Here is a 22,208-nt window from a genome sequence, read left to right as displayed (position 1 = left end):
CCCCAAGGAGTAAAAGAAGACAATATGCCTAGGGAAGTCATTGTGGAATTTCAGAACACAGGGATAAAGAGAGGATCTGAAAGGCTTCCGGTGAGAGAGGACAGAATAGGTTACATAGAGAAGAGCTGGACTTGCTCTGACATCAGCATTCTTAGCAGCAACAGTGGACACAGAAGATAGAGGAACCGTGCATTTAGACTTTGAGGAAAGGTGATTTCCAATTCAGCATCCTGCCCTCAGCCAAGCTGTCAGCAAGGGTAAGGGTAGTTTAAAGGTGTTGCTAGTTTGGTATTCTCAGTCATCTGCCTCTCATGTACTCTTGAAGGAAGCTCTGGGAGGGTGATTCCAGTAAAAAAGGGAATAAGCAGAGAGAGAGAGAGAGAGGGAGGGAGGGAGGGAGGGAGGGTTCAGAGAGTAGGGAATTCCCTTGGAACATAGCACAGGGAAGTCCCAGGATGAAGCTGAGCCACTCATGTGGAAAACCCAGGGCTTTGAGGGAGGGTGTCAGCTGGGACAGCTCCAAGAAATAAAATGGAACTGGTTGATTACCTGGTGTATTTTAAGTTCTTTTAGAGAGTTTGGAAATAAAATTTACATTTAGTACATAATTAAATTTTATAAACCAAGTAAACAAATAGCATAAAGCATTTACTAATTCCAAGAAAGCAAAGAGTTGAACATGAACAGAAATGTAATCATGGAACACTGGCTGAGCAGTATTTGCATAGCTATAAAAGTGTAAATGTGGAATATTGATTTGACTAACAGTATGATATAATTGTGAGGAAAAATGTTGAAGTGCAGATGATATGAGAGCTAAGTTCTTAAACTTCTGTAATGTGAGCCAGTAGATGAAACTGAAACCTAAGCAATCAGGAAATTCAAGAGTAAGAATATAGTATAGAAGCAGGGAAAGAAATAGCTGAAGAAATAGCTAAAGAGTTGCAAGTTGTTTTTTTCTGGAAGTGGAACTTAGAGGTGAGAAATGGGGAGGTAGGGAATTACTGTTTACCAGTTAAACCTTATACAGTGCCATTTGACAAACTATATGTGTATAATTGAACTTTTCAGAAATGAAAATGAACATGTAATTCAAGCACAGCTGTATTAAGGCAATACTAGGAAGGTAGTGTTGGTTGTTTGATTCCTAGTTCTTCCTGTTACAGTTCAATGGGTTCTTACAGAGAATTGCTTCTGCTTCTGTCTTCTATGAGTTCACCTAAATGCTTCTAAATATTTGGCAAGCTCAGTCTCTGCTATGGGCTTAGGAGTAAAGCTGTGGTTCCTTCTCTTGATTTCCCACAGAGAGTGAACAGAACCCAAGTTCAGGAGCCTTCCAGTTTTAAGTGGTTGGAATAGATTCTGTGCTTGAACGTGGCCAAAGACCAGAGAAGTGGTCTGCAGCCGCATCATGTTGTTGGATTCAAATCTTCCCAAGGGGTAGAGGTAGGGATTGTATTGTGCATTGGCAAGAAAGATCCTTTCAGGAGTGACACCTTATGCACAGTCCTGGCTTTTTCTTTCTGGAAATCAGCTCTCTTTATGGATGTAGATGATTTAAATTTTGTGAAATTTGCAGTGTCTCGAGAGACTAATACTTGGTTGGATTTTAACGTACAAGCTCTCAAATCATCCCCATAGGCCAGCAGAATAGGAAGCAGAGCTGAGATGACACCCTAGGATGGACCCAGGAGTGTCACTAGTTCTGTGAGTCGGAGCCTGCTGCTATCTTCCACACCCACTGAAGTGCAGTCACAGTGGTGACAAGTAGGGAAGATTTGTGGTGACTGCCGCCATCCTCGACTCTGCCTTGCTGGAACGCTGCTACTCTCCCATTTGTAATAACTCAGAAATGGAGTTGCATTACAGTTTTGTAATTGCCTAATATTTTGGGATGATGGAAATTATTTAGGGGACCTATAGATATTGTGACAAAATAAAAAATCTTCCTTTACAGAGTTTGGGGAAAATCTCTTAATATTTCTTTCTTGATGAAAACTTTCTTATAATTTCTTTCATTTCTTTAGAAATTCAATGAAAAAGATTTGGAAGCAATACAGCAGCACTGTTATTTAATGACTGCGGAGGATCTCAAGTTCAGGAGCGAAGGCTTAATAACAGAAAAGTGTTCTTCTCAACAGTCACCAGACAGCCAACTCATCTTCTTGGAGGTAGGCTTGACTGAAATTGGATGTTCACATGCCGATGTATTCATACTCTCATCTGAAACATATTTGAGAACTCTTTTGATCTAGCTATTCTCAAATGCCTCCTTGCTGTTAATTGAGCTCACAGCAGGTAGGACAGGGAGTTCTTCATCCAGCCACCCTGCAGGTTAATATTCTTCAGCTGAGTCTTAGTGTTTGCCCTGCATGTGAAGCCAAGAAATCACGTCTTGTTAAAAGAAGAGCCTCATGTTTGCTCTATCAAGAGTTGCCTCTCAGGAACTATGTGGTCCCACTGGTGAGGTTTTTCTGTTCAAATGGGCATGAAAAATTGTACAGGAGCCCCTTCCTCACCTAGCCCCAAATTATCTTTCATGTCTAGCAATAGGTGATTTCTTGCAGAGTCCTGAAAACACCATGTTTGTTCCTCTTTGCCTTTGTCTGTGCTCTTCCATCTGCCTTCACGGCTTCTCCTCTCTTGTCTTCCTGCTAACTCCTGAGCATCCTGTGGGTGCCACCCCGACCCTGCTCCACTGTGGCACCGTCTCTTCCTCTGTTTGGCAGCACTTTACAGGGCCCTCTATTGTCGCACGTGCTCCTCGTTTTGGCTTTGCTTCCCCTCACCTGAGCTCCTGTGCAGCACTTAGGGCAGACATGAAGGCGTGGGAACTGGCGCTCCTCCCTGAATCCTGCTCAGCCCAGTGCTTTGTTCTGTGTCTGTCTGTTGAGTGAGGGAACGAATAATGTTACCAGGCATCCAGATATGGGATAGGAAAGGAGTTAACTGTAGGCCAAGTTTTTAAAAAATTTATCTTTAATTAAGTTCATATGTGCAGAATATAGACTACTCTTACATAAATTAATTCTGATGAATGGCTATGATTGTGACTTGTGGTTTGGTGCAGGGTGATTTTTGAAATCATTAACAACCATACAACATGGGCATCGGGCCTCAGAACAGACTACGGCGGTAGGGGTGGAGTGGGGAGCTGAAGGCCCACTCTCGTGCCAGACTCCATCTCTGCAGATAGTGGATCATGGGGCAGGCCCTAGGGACCATGATGGGGGGCCGGGCAGTGGGAGAGGTTGGAGTGGATGGGCTGGGGTTAGAGTGGGCCCTTGACTTACAAACTTACTTCGTTCTTGAGGGCTCGTTGTAACTCAGGTTGGTCAATTGAAGGCTCAGGCTCCTCTATACAGCCTTCAAAGTCTCTCTCCTGTGTACAGGCAGGTCTCTATGTGTCCTGAGAGAGACACTGGCCCAAGTCTAACAAAGTAAGTCTCAGAGCACTGATATTTTGTGATTCTAACTTACATTTATTATATGATTTTTGACCAAAGTTAGTAGAGCAGTTAAGATGTGCCTTAAACTGTAATAAGGCAATTATTTGAAACAAGATAGCAGCCCTTTGTTTTTTTTTTTTTTTTTTTTTTTTTTTTTTTTTTTTTTTTTTTTTTTTTTTTTTTTTTTTTTTTTTTTTTTTTTTTTTTTTTTTTTTTTTTTTTTTTTTTTTTTTTTTTTTTTTTTTAGGGATATAGCTTCACTAATCAATACATTTAGTTAAATGTTATTTTGAATCATATTTTAGTCATGAAAAAATGTGTTGAACAAAACAAAATGTTAATAAACTTATTGAACAGGGTGAGTATTTTTATATTTAATCTCACCAGTTTTATCATCTCTGCAATTTGGCTTTAGTTTGTGTGCTACACAGTATCTGTACTTACACTTACAAGGTGAAGGCCATTCCATGGGCATTTTGGTAATATATAGGAGACTAATTGCAAATTATGGATAAAGATTTTAAATTGCCATATAAGAATTATAAATTTCTAGTTGTCAATTTAAGAAATCTAACTGTTGCAGACTTCCAGTTTTTATTTTATCCCCCACCACAAAAGGTCATGTTTTTCAGATTGTAGTCCTTTCTTTGTACAAAATGAGGATTTCTTCTTTTATGCTCTGGGCCATTTTGTGTTGATTTAGAATTTATCTTCTGCCCATTTTATAAAAGGCTCCAGGTTCTGATGAGGTCTCCATAGACTCTGGGCAGTCTGTTTTCCTTCTGATCATTGTGTGATCCTGAGAATTAATGCTATGCGATCAGGGAATTGAAGAAAAGGAAGTAAAACACACTGACCATATTTGACTTGCTGAAGCCAGAGATTTATAGCTTGGTTATTGACATGGTTGGGACATTGCTGCTGAATTTTCTGAGTTTTAAAATACATGTCTTTGTTGCAGGGCAGGGACATAGCTACTGAAATAGACACCATCTACTTACCAGGCCACTAAATTGCCCCCCTGATTACCAAGAGTGATCCATTAAGCTTTCTCTGTACATGTCTGCTGCCCCTTCAGATTGTGGCCTGCACATTACATGTGTTTCCTTCAGGTCATTAAGGAAACAATAGCGCAGTACAAAGTAGAAGGTACTTTAGTGTCAGAATGTCAGTTCTGCTATTCGCCAGTCCTCTGACCTTGGACAATCAATTAATCCCTCTGAAAAGCACCTCCCTAATCTGTAAAGCAGGAATTAAGGTGCCTTCTTTCTGAGAGAATTAGAAAAAGTACAAGTGTACTAGTTGAAGTTCTTTGGGGTGCAAGCTACAGAAGCCAGCGTTGAATAAACTGCCTTACAAGGGGGTCTTAACTGGAAACATGCTGGAGGCTTTTGCAGGTACCAGCCACACCTTGGGGAAGGTGAAAAGTGTACCAGCCCCTGGATCTTGACAGCAGAGGTCATGGGCTCTGTCTTTGACATGACTTAGCTCCCATGACTCCCAGATATCTAGTGCCTCTGTCTGAATCTTGGAATTCCTTGGAGACAATGGACTGGTTTAGCATGAGATTGGGCCCTGGCTTACAAAAGACAGACATCTTTCTAGGACTTGGCCCTGTGTTTTGGGGACACCACACTGCAGGGCTTCATTCCACTGTGGAGAGCATAACTGTGGTCACAGGCACAGTAGATATGCAGCAGTGACAGGTCTTCCTTGTGATCAGAGGCCTCTGTCAGGGCTGCTTCTTATTTGGAGGGTCTGGATGGAAGGTGAGGATTGGTGACTCCGATTAAGGCAGGTGCCTCTCACTGCTCCCCTCTGGGCAGCCTGGCCCTCTCCCTCTGTGCCTAGGAGATCTACTGGGTTGTCAGCTCTGCTGAGGGGGCCGAGTGACTTCATTCTAATGGGGCATGATTCAATGCAGAGGAATAGGTGATTGATGAAATGGGACCCAAATGGCTCCGAAGAGTTCATTTATTTAACATTGGATGAGCAATTTGCTTCTAGGAAGACGTTGACTCACTCTGACTTCCATTATGCAAAATATCCATAGGAATTTCTGCTAAGATTCATAGCGTTCCCCATGTCCCTCTTACCTGTTTAACCATCAGTTCTGTAAGCATTTGTGACTGCATTTGATTTGGGACCCTGCTGCTGGCAAGGTGCTCAGGCTGTGAACAGGTGGTTGGCACTTGTGATCTGGGGTGAAGGTGAACCTGGGCTCTCTGGAGGCTGGAGGAGGGCGGGAAGGTTTTCTGGTGGGCTGCCCTGGAGTGTGTCAGTGGGGAGTGGTAAGTGAGGGCACTCGGAATTTGAAGAGAGAGGGAGCGGCCCCTGCCGCTCCTGGGAACCTGTGTGGAGGGATTTCTCAGTGACTCTGGGACGGGAGGGCATGAGAAAAGGCTGAGGACAGGATGAGGAGAGGGTTGGGCTAGTTGCCAGGAAGGAGAGGCGAAGGGAGCTGAGCTGTGTGCCCAGGCCCCCTGACGTGGCTGTGGACTTTCTTCTCTAGGGCTTAGAGCCCAGCCTCCTGAGATTCGGTCACACGTAGGAACCCCGGGGTCAGGATTTCTCACGAGGCTCACGAGCTCCGTGTACTATATTCCTGCAGTCTCTGTACAGTCCACCAGAAATCTACATTTATTGTTTTTTGTTTTCCTACCCCTTGGTGGTTAGCTTTAAGTTACAAGTTCAAACTCTGACTTTATCACCTGTTAGCTGAGTGGTCTCAAACAAGTTACTTCTGCTCCCAGAGAATCAGTTTCATCAACTGAAAAATGGGAACACTAAGATAACCCCCTGCAGTACTGTGGTGCTAGAGACAGTATCTGTAAAGGCCTGAGCATGGCACCTGGAACATAGGACAGCTAGCATTTATCTAATGTTACTCTATACCAGGCATTGTTCTCACAGCTTTGCATAGATTAACTCGTTTAGTCTTAATAATCCCATGAGACACATAGGATTATCACCTTAATTTATAGGTGAAGTTATTGAAGCACTGAGTGGTGGAATAATTTGTTCCAGGTCACACAGTTAACAGGGTCATGTACTCCTAGCCATCACTGCCTCTCGTTATATGCTCAAGAAGCAGTAGGTTGTATTTTTGGTTTTGAGTAGGCTGGCTGTGAACTTGCAGTCCTCTGGCCTCAGCCTTCCAAGTGCTAGGATTGCGTACCTGGCTAAGTAAGGATTTATCTTCTTTGGCTGGCCTTTGTGTGGCTGGCAGTGCAATACTGCTTGTGTCGTCACCCAGTGCTTGGCATTATTGTGGCACAGTGAGGGGAGGACTGAAGAGCTCAGGCCTGTGGCATGTGCCCTGCCTCATGACCCTGACCTCTAGCATGGGGGAGGGGGTGGCACCTCAGTTGTTGTGAAGATCCTGGAGAGCACTTAACATGGTGGCCGACATGCTGAGGACTTGGTCCCATATTGTCTCTTTGTCTTGATGTCCTTTTCGGCTCTGAGCCACTCTTTGGTATGCTCTGGCTGCACAGGTGCTTGTGTCTAGGCAGGAGCTGAGAGAACCCTGCATAGTTTCTGACACAGTTTCTGTGTGTAGAGGCATCTGGGAGCTCCTGTGGCATGGTTCATACTAGGGCCTAACATTTCCAGCAGTCTGGGTGACTCACTTGTCGGGACCAGCTGGGTGGTATAGCGGGAAGGCCCTTTCTGGACCTGGTGCTGCCTGGCTCTGCTTTGTGAGGGCTGGAAGCACAGCAGTATTTTCCTAGGGCTGAGGTCTTAGCCTTTGTTTTTTTCTCTCTGTGTCCCTTTTGCAGCCAACTGTAGCCAAGGATCCCTTTCCCTGAAAAATGCACAAAGTAAGTGTTTGGGATTATGAAGGATACCAAACATTTTGAAATTTAGTTTTCAAAATATAAAAAAAAAATGCTATAAAATACGTGACTGTAGTGACCATTATAGCTCTGAAGTAGTAGTGATAAGAAGAAATATTTTGTAGTATCTGTGTTATGTATAAAATAATCGTATTTCTTTTAATGAGTAAGTCTCCAGGATAACACTTGTACTACCATGGTTTATAGCAGTTCCAATATTCCTTCAGCTCATAATTGAGAGGTATGCTAAATTTCAGCTAGAGGTTAATGGAAATAAAGATATAACATTTTCTTCTGTTCACATTCTTGGAGCCTCTAGATTTTAGTTAGGTCAAGAACCCCTGGCCAAGCTGGTATCTTGATGTGAACTACAGAGGCTGTTCGTAGTCCCGTCTGTCTCTTTACATGTCTGCTGCCCCTTCAGATTGTGGCCTGCACATTACATGTGTTTCCTTCAGGTCATTAAGGAAACGATGGCGCAGTATAAAGTAGAAGGTGCTTTAGTGTCAGAATGTCAGTTCTGCTATTTGCCAGCCCTCTGACCTTAGACAAGTCAATCTCTCTGAAAAGAGTCTTCTCCAGCATCTGGACAGCACATCATTCATGCTGGGCACTGTGCTAGGTGCTCTGTGTACATTAACTTCAGTATTTATTGTGTACATTGAAATAATTTGAAATTTGTAGGAAAGTTATAAGAATAAAGGATTTTGTGTTTTCTGAGTCACCTGAAAGAAAGTTCCAACTGAATTCCTGTCCTATATGATTACTTTAGGGTCTAGTTCCCCTTTGAATAGGGACTCTCAGCTCAGCCTCCATAGCCAAGAAATTAGCCCAGACTGAGGATTCCCTTCTAATCTTCAGACCCACTTGTAGTTAATCCATTGTCTGAGTAATGCTCTTCACAGTACAAGAATTGGTCCAGGATCACACCTCACTTTTTCTGGTCTTGATTCTTTATTCTGTGGACTGAGACTGTTCCTCAGTTTTTCCTTGACAGTTGTCACCTTGAAACCTTTGAAGTGTCCAGGCCAGTGTATGTCGGTGGATGCCCTTCAGTTTGGGGGTTTCTGATCTCTTCTTGTAGTGAGATCCAGGCTCTACCTCTACTGTGTTCTCATTGTGTCTGGTCCAGTGGCGCAGGATTTCAGCTTATCCCATTGCCATACTAGCCATCCTGACTTTGTAAAGTGTATCAAGGCAGTGTCTGCCAGGAGTTTTGACTGTCCCTTTACTCTTTTTTTTCTCCTTTGTATTAAATAAATATCTTGTGGGAAGTGTTTTGAGTCTGTATAAATTCCGATCTTCAAGCTTTTACCTACTAGTTTTATCATCTTTTTATGTTTCTTAGCTGAATTATTTATTGCCATGATGGTTGCCAAATGGTGATGCTTCTAATTCCATCTTTCATTCTGCATTTATTAATTATCATTATACTGTAAAGAAAAGCCGATTCTTTTCATTTATTTGTATCAGTATGGGTTCATGAATTTCTGTTTTATTCAGTAGGTTATAATCTATCATTATTACTGTTTTGATGCTCAAATTGTCCCAGATTTGGCTGGTGGGAGCCTTTTCAGATCGGCTTCTGTGTCATTTTGACAACATTCAGCATTTCTTTCTTTTTTTTTGTTTTATTTTGATTTTTGAGACAGGGTCTTCCTGTGTATTTCAGGCTGGTCTTGAACTCGTGGCAATCCTTCTGCCTCAGCCTCCCAAGTGCTGGGATTACAGGTGTGTGCTATCACACCCAGCTCATTTCTTTTTCTTTTTCTTTTTTTTAAATTTGTGGCTTTATTGAAGTATAATTGACAAAAATTTTATATTTTTAAGGCATACAATGTGATATTTTGATATATGTATACTATGTGAAATGATTACCATAATAAAGCTAATTACTATATCTATCACTGCACATTAGTACTAGTTTTGGGGCACCTTTAAGATCTACCCTCTTAGCAGATTTCAAGTGTGTAATACAGTATTGTTCACTATAATCACTGTATTATACATTGTATCTCCAGAACTTACTCATCCTTCATAACTGGAACCTTGTATCTGAAAAATAACTCCCTCTTTTCCGCTTGCCCCATCCTCTGGCAACCAATAGTGGCCTTTTTAAGCATTTTATGTTCTAGCATAACAGAGTGCTGGAAACATATCTTCTGCTGCCCTTGATTTCCCTTGTTCCAATATTGGAATTGGTCCAGGTATTCTTGTTCCGTTACAGTACACAGTTTATCTTTTATCTGCTCCATAACTCTGTCTCTGGGAGTTTGTTCTTCACCATTTTATAGTTAGAAATGCTAAGGCTCCTGGTAAGTAATTTTGCCAAACTAGTAAGTGGCAGGGCCAAATTTAACCTTAAAAAAATTCACAATTGGAAATGCTCACAAGCTATTTCCCCATTTCATAAAAATGGGGACTAAACCTAATGCAGGAGTAGTTAGCTGTTTACCCAAGGCTGTACAGCTATCTTTTTTCTCTTCTGGGTGCCTTCCAACTGCCACTCACTTGACTTTTACTCTACTTTAACATGTTCAGCACAGGGCCGTAATTCATAGGCCTTATTGCTGGGCGGCTTGAACCATTGGTGGTACACATGAGACTGTCTCATTGGGAGGCTTGTAGCTGTGGTGGTACAAATGGATGCAATCACTTTTATCAGTCTTTCTACTAACAAAATTAATAAAAAGCTGCTGGGTAGGACAAATCATGCGTGTACCACCGGTGGTTCAAGCTGGCAGGAACATGTTACATTTCTTGAATCTAGGTCTTGTTAGGTTTAGGTTTATGCATTTTCCTCCTTTGGAGCAAGAGCAAGTGTGGCAAGACATTTTCTTTGTGGTGTTGTGAAAATAATGATCAGTAGCTCTGAGGCCTGATAGTTTCACTTTGGGCAAATAAGATGTCTGTGATTCATAACAGCCATTGGGTGTTGGAAGCACAGCTCTCTCACCTTTCTGCTGGGTAAATGTATTATCCTCATACTACTGTAATAAAACATTTGATGTAACTACCTTCTAAAGAGAAAAGATTCATTTTGGCTCACAGTTTTGGACATTTCAGTTCAAGATTGGTCAGACCTATTCATTTGGGCCTCTGCTAGGGGCACCGGAAGCAATGGCCTGGAGTAAGTAGTGGAGCAAACTGCTCACCTCATGGCCAGGGAGCAAAAAAGAAATAGCAGGGGGCCCCACCTCGAGGGCAAGCTCCTCATGACCTAAGGGCCTCCCACTAGACCCTGGTTCTCAGAGTTTCTACTGCCTCCCAGTGGTTCCAGCCTGGGGACCACGCTCCTAACTCATGGCCTTTGGGGACTTTCCAGATGCACACACTAGCAGGCAGCAGCAGGTGGGCATTCCTCACTCCTCCTGCAGGTGGTGCTGTTTGACTGTGGTCTGAGCGGGAGCCTGGAATGGCCTCACCTCTCTGTGGTTTTAAAAACCAGAACTAGCCACATATGTTTGCATAATGTAGAGCTGCACTCTTAAGATTCTTCCCCAATGCCAGATGCCTTTGTTATTTTCAGGAAAAGCAACAATTAGACTATGAAGAGCTAATGCAGGTCTTAAAGAAGGAGCGGGACATCTATACCCACCTGGTGAAGTCTCTGCAGAACTCAGACAGGTAAGGGTTTCTGTTTGAACATCACGTAAGCACTGGTGGCCTCCGAGCCAACAGAGACAGTCCTGCCAGTTTGCTTAGGAAGTTTACAAAGTGCTTGGATGGTGATGGCCTTGCTTAACAATCAGGTATTCCTGGTTTCTGTCAAGAATCGCCTCATTTTGGCAACAACATCAGGATAGAATATAATGCTCAGATTTTAAAATACTTTATTATATACTTAGAGATGCTTCCATGTGTAGTTACCTCTAATGATCATCACAGCTGTTCTGTGAGGTAAGTAATGGACCTCTTTTACACGAGTCCATGAAGCCTAAGGAAGGTTGAGTGACCACAGTCACACTGATGTTGCCAGAACTCCAGGGCCCCAGAAGACTTCTGGGCCTCGGAATGACCTACTCTGCAGAATGACCGAGATGATTTGGTGCCCTGAGGTGTGGTGAGGAGAGTGAGTTACAGTTACAGGCCAGCGGTCTTGTTCTGGTCCTGGCTTTCCCACTCACTAGCTCTGTGTTCCCAGGCAACTGGCCTGCTCCAGGCTTCTGTCTGCACATCTGTAAATGCAGGATTGACTTCAGGAATTTTTCACATAAAAATAACATTCCTCTTCACACTGGGATAGGTGCAGTTGAAAGGATATGATATCTGGGATTTGTTTCAAAGCAGCCTGGAAGCTGAGGAAGCGTTGGAGATAGCAAAGGAACAAGATTGGCCCTGGCTCCCTGGATTGCTGGCTGGGTTGTGGGTAGATGGGGGCAGGGCTCATCACATTACTTCATCTTTTTTTTAATATGTCCAGGATATTCTATCATAAGTGAACCCACACCGCCCTCCCTTTTCCTTTGTGTATACCCTTTGCAAGCTCTTCATGTTCCTTGGACTGTGTGCCTCTTCCTCTGCCCTTACCTGTGTTTTTTCCCTGCTCCTTCCCGGCCCACCCCCCGCTTTGTCTCCCATTGCTCCTTCAAAATTCTCCTGTGTTTCACTCTTATGAGTAGGCTCAGCTGGCCCCCAGCTCATTGCCCTTCTGTGTTTCTTCCTCCTCACCCCCTGCCCCTCCTGTGGTTACCTCTGGCTGCTCTGCCTGCTCACCTCCTCCAGGAGGTCCCAGGGTCATGGGGAGCCTCTGCTGGTTGTGTTGTCCAGGGCCCTAGGGAGATGCTTCATGTAGAATGCCCCTCCCGTGGCTCAGTCCTCTAAGCTACGTGATAATTTCTAGATTTTAAAATCTGAAATGAATTTAGAGGAAATGAAAACATGTTGATGAAATTCTGGGTGTGGGCCTCTCTCTCTGAAAGTGAGCTTTATAAAAAAGCCTCAGATGCTGGCCACTTTCACTGGAGGAGGAGGGGCTGAGGCACGGCAAGCTCCAAGAGGCCCTGCACTAATTTCACTCTAGTTGTGTAGCTTCTCTGGGAGGGAGCCAGGGTAGATTCTAGGTGCTGAGAGGTGCTGTGGGAGGTGACTCTCAAGCCCTCTCAGCTTTGTGATTGGCTCTGAGTCTCACAGGTTCTTTCCTAATGAATAAAAATAAGGATAAGGTGGGTCAGAAGCAGGTCAGAGCAGTGACCAACCAGGGTACTTACAAGGTTTCCTGTTTGCCTTTAGACTTAGAGAACATTTAGGGAAAGGTGGTCTGGGTCCCCATCCCAGCTCCGTCACACAGCAGTTCTGAGCTCTTGTGCAAGTTATTTCTCATGCTGAGCCTCAGCGTGTGGGTTTGTAGAGTGCAGATCAGCTGGTCTGCCTACTTACCTACCCACTCTCTACCTACCCACCAATTTACCTACTTATCATCCAACTTATCTACCTACCTACTCACCTGCCTACCAATTAACCTACGTACCTACTAACTTACCTAGGTACCTATCAAGTTATCTACCTGCCAGTTTACTTGCCTATTGTCCCACTTACCTACCCACTCACCTGCCTATCTCCCTACCTTACAGGGTTGTTTGGATATAAGAGATGATATTGTGTGAATTCCTAGCACTGCCTGGCACAGAGTAAGCACTCAGTTAATAATAGCACTTATTAAACTTGACAACATGAAATGCTCCTGCATGCCTTACTGTGCCAGCATGCATGAGCTTAGCTCCGGGCTCTTGGATCCTTGGACCCTGACATGTCCAGGGGGCAGAACTGTGGGCAGGGGCAGGTGGTGCTCTGATTTGTGACTCCAGCAGTGCAGAAACTGGCAATAAAGGAGGGTGACTGGAGGCACAGAACATATTTATGATTAAAATGGGAACGAGAAGAGGGAAGCGTGTGCAACTGTGAGCCTGATCCTTTCACCTTTTCCTTTTATTCTCCACGGGAGCACTTGGAAATCTGCAGCCTTATTATGCATTGTGTCCCTGACATGTTAAGGGAACAATGAGAGTTGCATCTGTGTGGCCTCAGAGCCTAGGGCCTTACTGGTAGCCTCCCTGTAACCCAGGCTTACTCAGCCTCAGCAGTACTGTGATTAGGGATGGATGTTTTTTTGTGTGTGTGTCACAAAGGTCTGTCCTGTGCATCAAAGGGTACTTAGCAGTATCCTTGTCTCTATCCAGTACCAGTAGCACACTCACCTCCTCCTACCACAGTTGTGACAACTAAGAATGTCTCCAGATCTTGACATGTTCCTTGGGGGGGGGCAGCAGTGTCTCCAGATGAAATTTACGGTTGTAATTTGTGAGAATCAGAAATTTTGGCTTAGATCTCTTTTGTTTGGGAGTCGTTGGGGTATGTGAAAGGAAAGAAATGATGTTTGTTGAGCATCTACTGTAATTAGGCACTGTGTCAGGTGCTCTCTCATGTCATTTCACATTTAGTCCTCCACAGTCTTGAAGGGTGGGTGGCATTATCCTTATTTTACAGATGAGACTGTTTATCTGGCTGGCCAGGGTCAGGGAGCTGCTTGGTCACAGAGTGTCATTATGAGCTTGGCTCTCTGTGTCTCCTCATTTTTGCTACCCCCAGCCCCTGCCTCCAGTCCAGAAAGCATACACAGGGCTTTCATTTCTTTCTGCATGAAGCACCTTTTGTTCCACCAATTCCTCACATCTTTATACGATTCTGGAGTTGAGAAAACATAAATGACAGACACAGGAGCAGCAGCTGTGTCCTTTTCACCCTGTCAGAAATGGAGGAGGGAGCATGGCAGTTAGCTTTCCCCAGCCCTAATCGCAGGAGCTTCACTAAAACAATCTCCTTTTTTCCCTGGTTAAATGTCTCGGCAGCACAACCACATCCAAGCTGTGCTGTGCTGTGACACCTCGGGAAGGTTTCCCATCAGCCGTACAAATTGATCATTATGATTGTCTTGAAATGGAACTAGGTACAAGTTGCTGGTGGGCCCCTTCCCTTACATGAAGGTTGCTTCACAGTGCACCATCCTCAAAGCAGCATGCACAGAAGATTAGACCTAATGGTTTATTTTCCTTCCATGATATGTTGATTTATGTGTACAGTTTGATTCATGGAGCTGGAAAAAAAAATCTCTGAAGGAAAAATAGGGTTTGAGTACCTGGCACATGTATTCAGAGCAGTGGCTCCTAGCCAGTTGGGCCTCGACACCCCTTTGAGAAAATCTGATAAAAGCTTTGGGCCCTCGCCTTAGGAAAATCCTTATAATTAGTAAATGTTTACAGATAGTTTCAAAGCGTTGATGAACCCTCTCAGGGAACCATAGGTCAAACCACTGGACAAAAAGTGATATATTCTGTGTTTAGAAGAGGAGGCTTTCTGATTTGTTAAGGTGTTTTAGTAGCTTTAAAAATGTTCATATGCTTTGACTCACTAATTTCACTGCTGGGAATCCTTTTTAAGGAAATAACTTAATGTCAAACCACGCCATGGATCTGCATTGTCCAGTAGAATAATCAGTAAATGTGTAGTTATTTAAGATTAAGCTTACCCTAAAATTCATAAATGAAACAGCTCCTTGGTACACGAAGCCACATTTCAAATGTTTGGGAGGCACATTTCCTAGTGGCTACTGTATGAGTCAGTGCAGGTATAGGATATTTCCATGACTGAAGAAAGTACTGTCAGATGGGCTTTCTCAGGATTCATTGAGAGTCTGGGAGGTGTGCATGTTCATAGCCTCACCTGGGTTCTGGGCTTCTGATTCCGTGCAAGCTCTCCACACAGCTCAGCAGTGTAGCACATTGATCTGATGTGAAACTTGACCATCTCCCTCCCCAGCCAAGAAGAAATATCCATTTATACTGTGCATATTTGGGGTGGCTAACCCACTGCAGTGGAGTTCTTTTGGCCCTTAAATTGGTCCTTTTCTCTTTTAGCATTAGCTCACTCTTCTTCCTTGGTTTTTATTTCCTTCCTTCCAGTATGATAGGAACCCAACAGAAATCCTCTGTTTTTCTCTTCTGAAGTCCGAGGGCCAGGTCCAGAGCCCCCACCTCTACACCCATACTTCTCATGGCATTATTCCAAACAGAGGCACATCCTGGAGAATTAGATTATTTACAAATAGTTACATCTAGCAAGAACTCAGAAATGACCCACATGTCCACCAATAGGGAAGGTGTTATTGCAACTGATGGGATATTCACCTGATTTAATATTATATAGATATTAAAAATGATGAAGTATGGGCTGGGGATTTAGCTCAGTGGCACCATGCCTGCCTCACAAGCACAAGGTTCTGAGTTTGATCCCCGGGTACCAAAAAAAAAAAAAAAATCAAAATGATGTAGTAAATAATTTCAAGACATGTAGAGTAGTATTTAAGGATACACAGTTCAGCATTGTATACCCAGTGTTATTTCTGCCTTGTGACCGTGCTCGGAGAGAAAAACATTAGGGGGAAATGTGGTCTGTGATGTGTTAATTGGGAATGGGATCATTCTTGTTTTCTTTATACATATAGAAATAAGTTTTGTTTTCTTTGTACTTTTAAAATTTTTCTGCAATAAGCACGCATTTACTTTTGTAACTAGCAAAACACAAATGACATAGAAATCAGAAAGGCTTGCTATGCTAGACTTTGCATCTTAAAGCACAAATAGGTCTTTTGACATTGTCTGGTGTCTTGTTTCACCAAGCATCGACAACCTGCAGGCTGAGTTAAACGCCATTTTTGCCCTGAGGAAGCAACTGGAGCAGGATGTGCTCTCCTGTCGGAATTTGCAAAAGATCCTGGAGGAGCAGATCAGCGAAATCCGGAGGCGGGAAGGTACACATTGTCTTCTGTGTATACTTCTATTTGGTTCTTCCATTTGGAGGACTTTGGCTGAACTTTTAGGAGTCCCAGAACTTCATGAGGAGTTGAAGCAGCCACAGAGTTTCACATGGGGATCCGTTTTTGTGGTGGCCCTGTTGATGTGGCTATGTCCAGTCCATCTGGTTGGCTTCTGCCTTCCTAAGATGGGTCCAGTAAATTATATTTATTCTGCAGAGGATCTGTTGCAGGCTTGCTTCTGGGCTGCTTCTACTGTTTTCCATATCATTTGCTGTCCTAGCTCCAGGTAACCTTGAGGACTTGCCATTCTCATTGTATGGTCAACACCTCTCATTGACTGGGCCCTGCTTACCTCTGCATCTTGCAGCAAGCCCAAGAGCACAGGCATTGGGTAGAGCTTACTACTTCCTGTTGAAACTGTTTCCTGTTGAAATGGCACTTTTAGTGTTGCAGACTCATTTACGATGGGCTACAGGATGAACATTTTGTGGAACTCACACTGCTGGGCTCTCCATGGTGTGTCTTGCCCTCTCTCTTGCCAGACCCAGATACACCTATGGTGTGGGTTGGTATTTCATTCCTTTCTAATCTCTAGCTTGGGGCCTGGGACATGTGGTAAAATCTGGTAATAGTGGTGGGGTTGACATTTCTTGGGTGCCTTCTGTATGTCTGTGGCTCTTCCATTCTCAGCACTGATTCCTGCAGTCAATTCACTGGGCAGAGCACATATTAATTTTATTTTAAAGATGGAGAAGCTGAGCTGAAGGAGCAAGGGTGAATTGATTTGTTCACATTTGAGCCCAGGTGTGCCCCTTTGAGGTCTAGCTCTCTCTATTTTCCTGCACTGTATTATAGGTGCAGTGGGACTTAAGCATGTGTCTTAAATGTGATACTTTTGGGAAAATGCCCCACTCAATAAATGTCCCCCCCTCCTCTGCCCCCCCCCCCCCGCTTTTAGAATGTGCCATGTGCTGCGGAGGAGGCAGATGCTGACGTGTAGGTCACCGTGACTCTTGTCTTGGCTGTAGCAGGCACTTTTTGCACTTGGTGTACTCACTTCCCATGAAGGCTCTGAGGCCAGTGAAATTACATTAGGCAATTTTATTTCCCTTGAGTTCTACCCCCAGGGTCACATGTAATTTTCCTGTATTCTCACCTAAACAGAACCACTCACTCATTTAAACTGAAATCACCATTTGCTTGTGCCATTCAGAACCTTCTTCAGGCACAGCACTTGATATGCAAATTGTAATTCAGCCCTGGCCCCAGTGAAAACCTACAGCCCAAGATGAAACTCTACATTGAGATATCAGCCTGGAGAACAAGGAAAATTACTTTTGCTCCAGAGGTGGTGCTTTAAACCCCCAGTGTGTGCTTCTGTTCCCCTCTTCCCCTCCCTGTTCAAATTGCTGTAGATGAATTGCACTGGGGAGCCATCTTGGAAGGATCTGTTTCTGATACTCTTTTTCTCCTCCCCCTCCCCACCTTTTTTTACTTTATTTTATTTTATTTTGGGCAGAAGAACCATTTTCATTTTATAGTGATCAAACATCTTATCTAAGTATTTGCTTTGAAGAGCACAGTCGGTTTCAAGTGGAGCATTTTTCTCAAGAAGAACTTAAGAAAAAGGTATTGAGCTCTTAACTTTTAGTGCTTTTATTTGTTTATTTGTTGCCTCTTGGGTTCCTGATCACGGGGATGTGAGACTCAGAAAGTCCCTTTCCTCTCCTGTCTTCCCCTCTGCTGTTCTCTGCTCCTCGTGGCACACTGCTCAGGCTGAGGACCTCACCCAGGTCTGCACCCCTGGAAGAGAAGGTCCCAGACCCCTTCAGGAGCAGCAAACACCTCCCCTGAGGCCTCTCCCATCTCCTCTCTGTGGGTTCCTCACTGATGTCCTTCTTAGACTGATCTGGGATTATTTGGTTCTTTGTCATTTGGGTAAGGGTGTGAACATCTCATGGCTTACTCATTTCTGATGTCCCAGTACCTCGCACACATTGTAGGAATTAATAAAAGGTTTTGCATGATTATAGCCCCAAGTGTGATCAGTACATCTTTTTCGTAAATTGCAAAAGCTTTTCATTCTGTCCGTTCGTGGTGTGCTTAATGTTTTATAGTGTTTTGAGGATCTAAGAACCAGGACATGTGAGCACCAGGTCTGTGTGGCTTATTATAAAATTACCTTAGATGCAGGATTGAGATTTACTTTCATGGAATTATTCATATCCTGGCAGAGAAAACAGACATGCAGACAAACAGTTAGGTTGATGTGAGAGGCAGCTGTACAAGTACCAGGGGTAGCAGAAGAGAGGTTATAGTAATTGCCCATTACTTGATCAGGGGAAGCATCTGAAGAGAAGTGAGCTTTGAAGTAGGTTTTGAAGGATGAATAGGAGTTTGTCCAGGTGGTGGGTTTTCTCAGCAGAGAGAGAGAAAGAAGCTCTGTAAGGCTCAGAAGATGTAACAAGGAGATCTGTAAAAATTGGGGTATTTTTTGAAGAGTAGGTCAAAGAGCCTTGAGGCAGCTGTTAGCTTTTGATGAGGAAGAAAATGAAAACAATCCCAGCAGCTGGCTAGTATCTAGTATGGCCCTGGTCAGGGCAGCAGGCAGTTTGCTTGGTTGGAACTTAGTAAGGTCTTGTTCTACCCATCATATCCTCCTTGTGGATTGGCTTGATTTTATTCATGTTTTGATGTATTGGACATCTACCATGTGTAGTCAAGGTGGGATTTTCCACTCTTATTTCAAGGGTTTATTATTATCCCTCTTCGGTATTTGAAAAATTACTGGAAGCTTACAAGGAGTTTCCAGGGAAATGGGGGAGCTGAGTCACTTGCCTACATACCTGGTCCAGCAAAATTTATGGCTGGAGGAGGAGCCCTGGACTGAGAGCCCAGGGATTTTGAGTCTGGGCCTGGCTCTGCCTCTGAGGCAGCAGCTGCTCTTTCCCTCGGGGTCTGACACTTTAGGACATTGTTTTTATCTTGTTCTCCAGACAGCCTGGTTATGGGGTCCTGGACAGTTAGCTTCTTAGTATCTCTGGTTCCTTGTAAAACAGGGATTAGGCTGACCACCTCCTCAAGATTTTTGCAGGGAATGATTGACTAAAGCTTGCAGGAAGGAGTATTTAGGTGTACATCGCTGTGTAATAGACAGCTGTTTTTGTTACTGACATTGCTGGGTAGGTGTATAAGAAAGAAAGTCTATGCCATAAAATCAGGTCTGATGCAGTTGCAGAAACCTCAGCCATGGGGGACCCTTCCTCCCGCGGGTCTCCATAGAAGGCAGAAGTGATGTTAGCTGTTGTTGACTGAGCACTGAAACTGTGTGGAGGACATTAGATCACAGGGAAGCTCTCACAGTAGCCGTCCTACAGGTGAGGAAACAGAGGCTCTCATTGGGCAGCTTGCCTAGGATCTCTTTACCTTAAAGTGGTGGCTCTGTCCCCTGCTCTTATCTCCCAGGTCAGTGACCTCATAAAGCTTGTGAAGGAACTGTACACAGACAACCAGCACTTGAGGAAAACCATTTTTGATCTTTCCTGCATGAGTTTTCAGGGAAATGGGGGAGCTGAGTCAACAGAACAAAGAGAGGTAAGAAACATTTCTGTTGTCATGTGCTAATTGCAAAAATATAACCCCCCAAGAGATTACATGGGACTGCATCTGCCTTGGGGAGGTCTCTAACTGAAATTCCCTTTATTGGATGGGCCTTTGAAGGCCCTATTAGCTCAGCTGGTCTGTCCTCTGGCTTCCACTGTTTTGGGTCATTTCTGCACAGACACGTTCTTTACATTGTGATGCTTTTGACTGTGGTCCGGCTCTGGAGCTCCACTGCAGATGGTACATCTGAGTGATCAGTGCGGTCTCCGAGGGATCTGGAGAATTGCCAAATCACCCAGATAATTTGTGTGGTGTAGCTGCAGCCTTAATGAATCTTGTTAACATTGAAAAACAGATGTCCAGTGCCCTACCTGGGGGCTCATCCTCATGACTCCTGGGTCTCAAGCGCTGATCTTGGTGATGTGTTGTCTCAGATTTTCTCTCTTCTCAACCTGTGCTGCCTGGTGGAGGACCCTGCAGCTGTGACAGTGGTGAGGATCACTTTTTTTCCTCACTTTAGACCCTCACTTGCCTGGCTCACCCCTAAGAAGAACCTTGTCCCGTGCATTAGTACCATTTTGGGAGACTGGAATGCCTTGCACCTGGGGGCAGAAGGCTTGTTTTGTTTTTGGGTTGCTCATGAACAAAACCGGAATCTTCTTGCTTGGGGTTTTCTGGAGCTCAGCCTGGAGAGCTAGGTAAATTCAGGTCTCACGTTCATCGCCACATCATTTCTTGGAAAAGATTTGTCAGCCTTAAGCTGTCTCCTCCCACCTTCAGAGAAGGAACTGCTCAAAGGTATTTATGCGGTGCTCTGGCCATCTGCTGTCTTTGAGACAGGGAATATTATTGATCTTAGCCTCCAGGGCTCCAGATAATTTTGAAAACCAAGAGTAACTGCAAGACATTTAGGGAGAAACAAGTCTCCTGGTTTGCTTCCTCTAAGGCAGTATTTTTAATAAGCAGCTTGTTCTTCACTGACTCCATTTGAGTCGTAAATGGTGAGTTTTGTTTGTTCATTTGCCCTTTGAAGAAAATCTGTTAAATGTCCCATTATGTCATTTGGAGAACAGAGGCTTTTTCCTCTGCCCACTCTAAGATCTTAATATCAGCCGATTCAGATTTGAGTCATTTGTCAGATTGCACTTCAATTTGATGTTCCCTGTGAACAGCCTTGTCCTTTATAGCACGGCTCCCCATTTTCCCCCAGAATGGGATGGGGAGATCTGCATAGGCAAAGATGATGTGCCCGTTGTAATCCGGAGCTGAGGGAGGGAGGGTATCAGGGTGAGGTGGGACGGCAGAGAGGGGAGTCTGCTGTTCCCCAGAAGGGTGTGTGGGTCGCCTTTGAAATAAACCAAAAATGCTTTTGTTGTCCACAGCATTTTCTGAGCAGCAGGACTTGCACAGTGAAGGCTGAGCATGATTTCTGCTCACTAGGAGCATATAAATCAAAGGGAGGGGCACAGACATTATCAATGAGAATATATTTTGTGTTTTTAAATTTCATAACATAGAAACGGCCTCTGGTTCTGTCAGTTTAAAACAGGCACAGTTGTAGGGGCACATGCTGATAATCCCAGCATTTGGGAGGCTGAGGTTGGAGAACCAGCCTGGGCTACATAGTGAGTACAAAGCCAGCCTGAGCTCCACAGTGAGACCCTGTCTCCAAACAAGCAAACAAACAGCAATTAATTAGCGTCTTGGAATTGGTCCTTCGTATTTGTGTGCATGCATGCACACACACACACACACACACACACAAACATCATAATACAGTTTTTACCTGTTTTTGTGCCTGAGCTCCACAGTGAGACCCTGTCTCCAAACAAGCAAACAAACAGCAATTAATTAGCGTCTTGGAATTGGTCCTTCGTATTTGTGTGCATGCATGCACACACACACACACACACACACACAAACATCATAATACAGTTTTTAATCCTGTTTTTGCCAATTGCTATTAAGTTATAGCATCTTCTGCCATTTTCTGAACGCATTGGAATTTAACAGTCTCACCCTTGTTGGACATTGTTTCAAGTGATTCACTGTTGTAAAATATGTACTTGAAGTCTCTGTACACAAATCTTTTACTGTGTGTAGGATTTTTTTCTTAGATTATAATTCCCAGATATATAATACTAGGTCAAAGGATAGATAGAGATATGTAACAAGCATAGAATTTCTTTTCACACACCCACCCCAACAACTGTCAATTTGCAAAAGGGTACAAGTTATGGGGGCTGTGGCAGAGTTTGTCAGGTTTCTCTTCAAAATGGCCCTCCAGGTGGAGAAGCTTACCAGCTGGGAGCCATGATGCTCACTCCCTCTTTGCTGGCTCCACCAAACATGTTTCCATGCGCATTTGAAAACCTCTTATCTGATGGCCCCCATTTTCTTATATGTGCATGTATATATGCGTTTAGTCAGGATGGAACCCAGGAACTTCCCACTGAGTTACATCTTGAGCAGGCCCCTTGCACATTCATCATGAACTATACAGAA

At 43.9% G+C, this 22,208-nt stretch overlaps 1 protein-coding gene across 7 annotated transcripts in view; it reads left to right on the top strand.

Moving 5' to 3' along the window:
* Window positions 1–22,208, top strand: part of Cdk5rap2 (CDK5 regulatory subunit associated protein 2) — a 190,945-nt gene that overhangs the window by 88,161 nt on the left and 80,576 nt on the right. For all 7 annotated transcript variants that reach the window (XM_010602920.3, XM_010602923.3, XM_010602919.3 and 4 more), the window contains exons 14-18: window positions 2,028–2,171; window positions 10,818–10,915; window positions 15,964–16,094; window positions 17,620–17,729; window positions 19,566–19,694. In XM_010602920.3, coding sequence (XP_010601222.1) covers window positions 2,028–2,171; window positions 10,818–10,915; window positions 15,964–16,094; window positions 17,620–17,729; window positions 19,566–19,694 — 612 coding nt within the window. The remainder of the gene's footprint in view (window positions 1–2,027; window positions 2,172–10,817; window positions 10,916–15,963; window positions 16,095–17,619; window positions 17,730–19,565; window positions 19,695–22,208) is intronic.

The sequence above is a fragment of the Fukomys damarensis genome, unplaced genomic scaffold (genome assembly GCF_012274545.1).
Source record: "Fukomys damarensis isolate Sample0158 unplaced genomic scaffold, DMR_v1.0_HiC HiC_scaffold_36, whole genome shotgun sequence".
NCBI lineage: Eukaryota > Metazoa > Chordata > Mammalia > Rodentia > Bathyergidae > Fukomys > Fukomys damarensis.
Note: the sequence above shows the minus strand (reverse complement) of the source record. Positions and strands in the feature narration are given on the sequence as shown.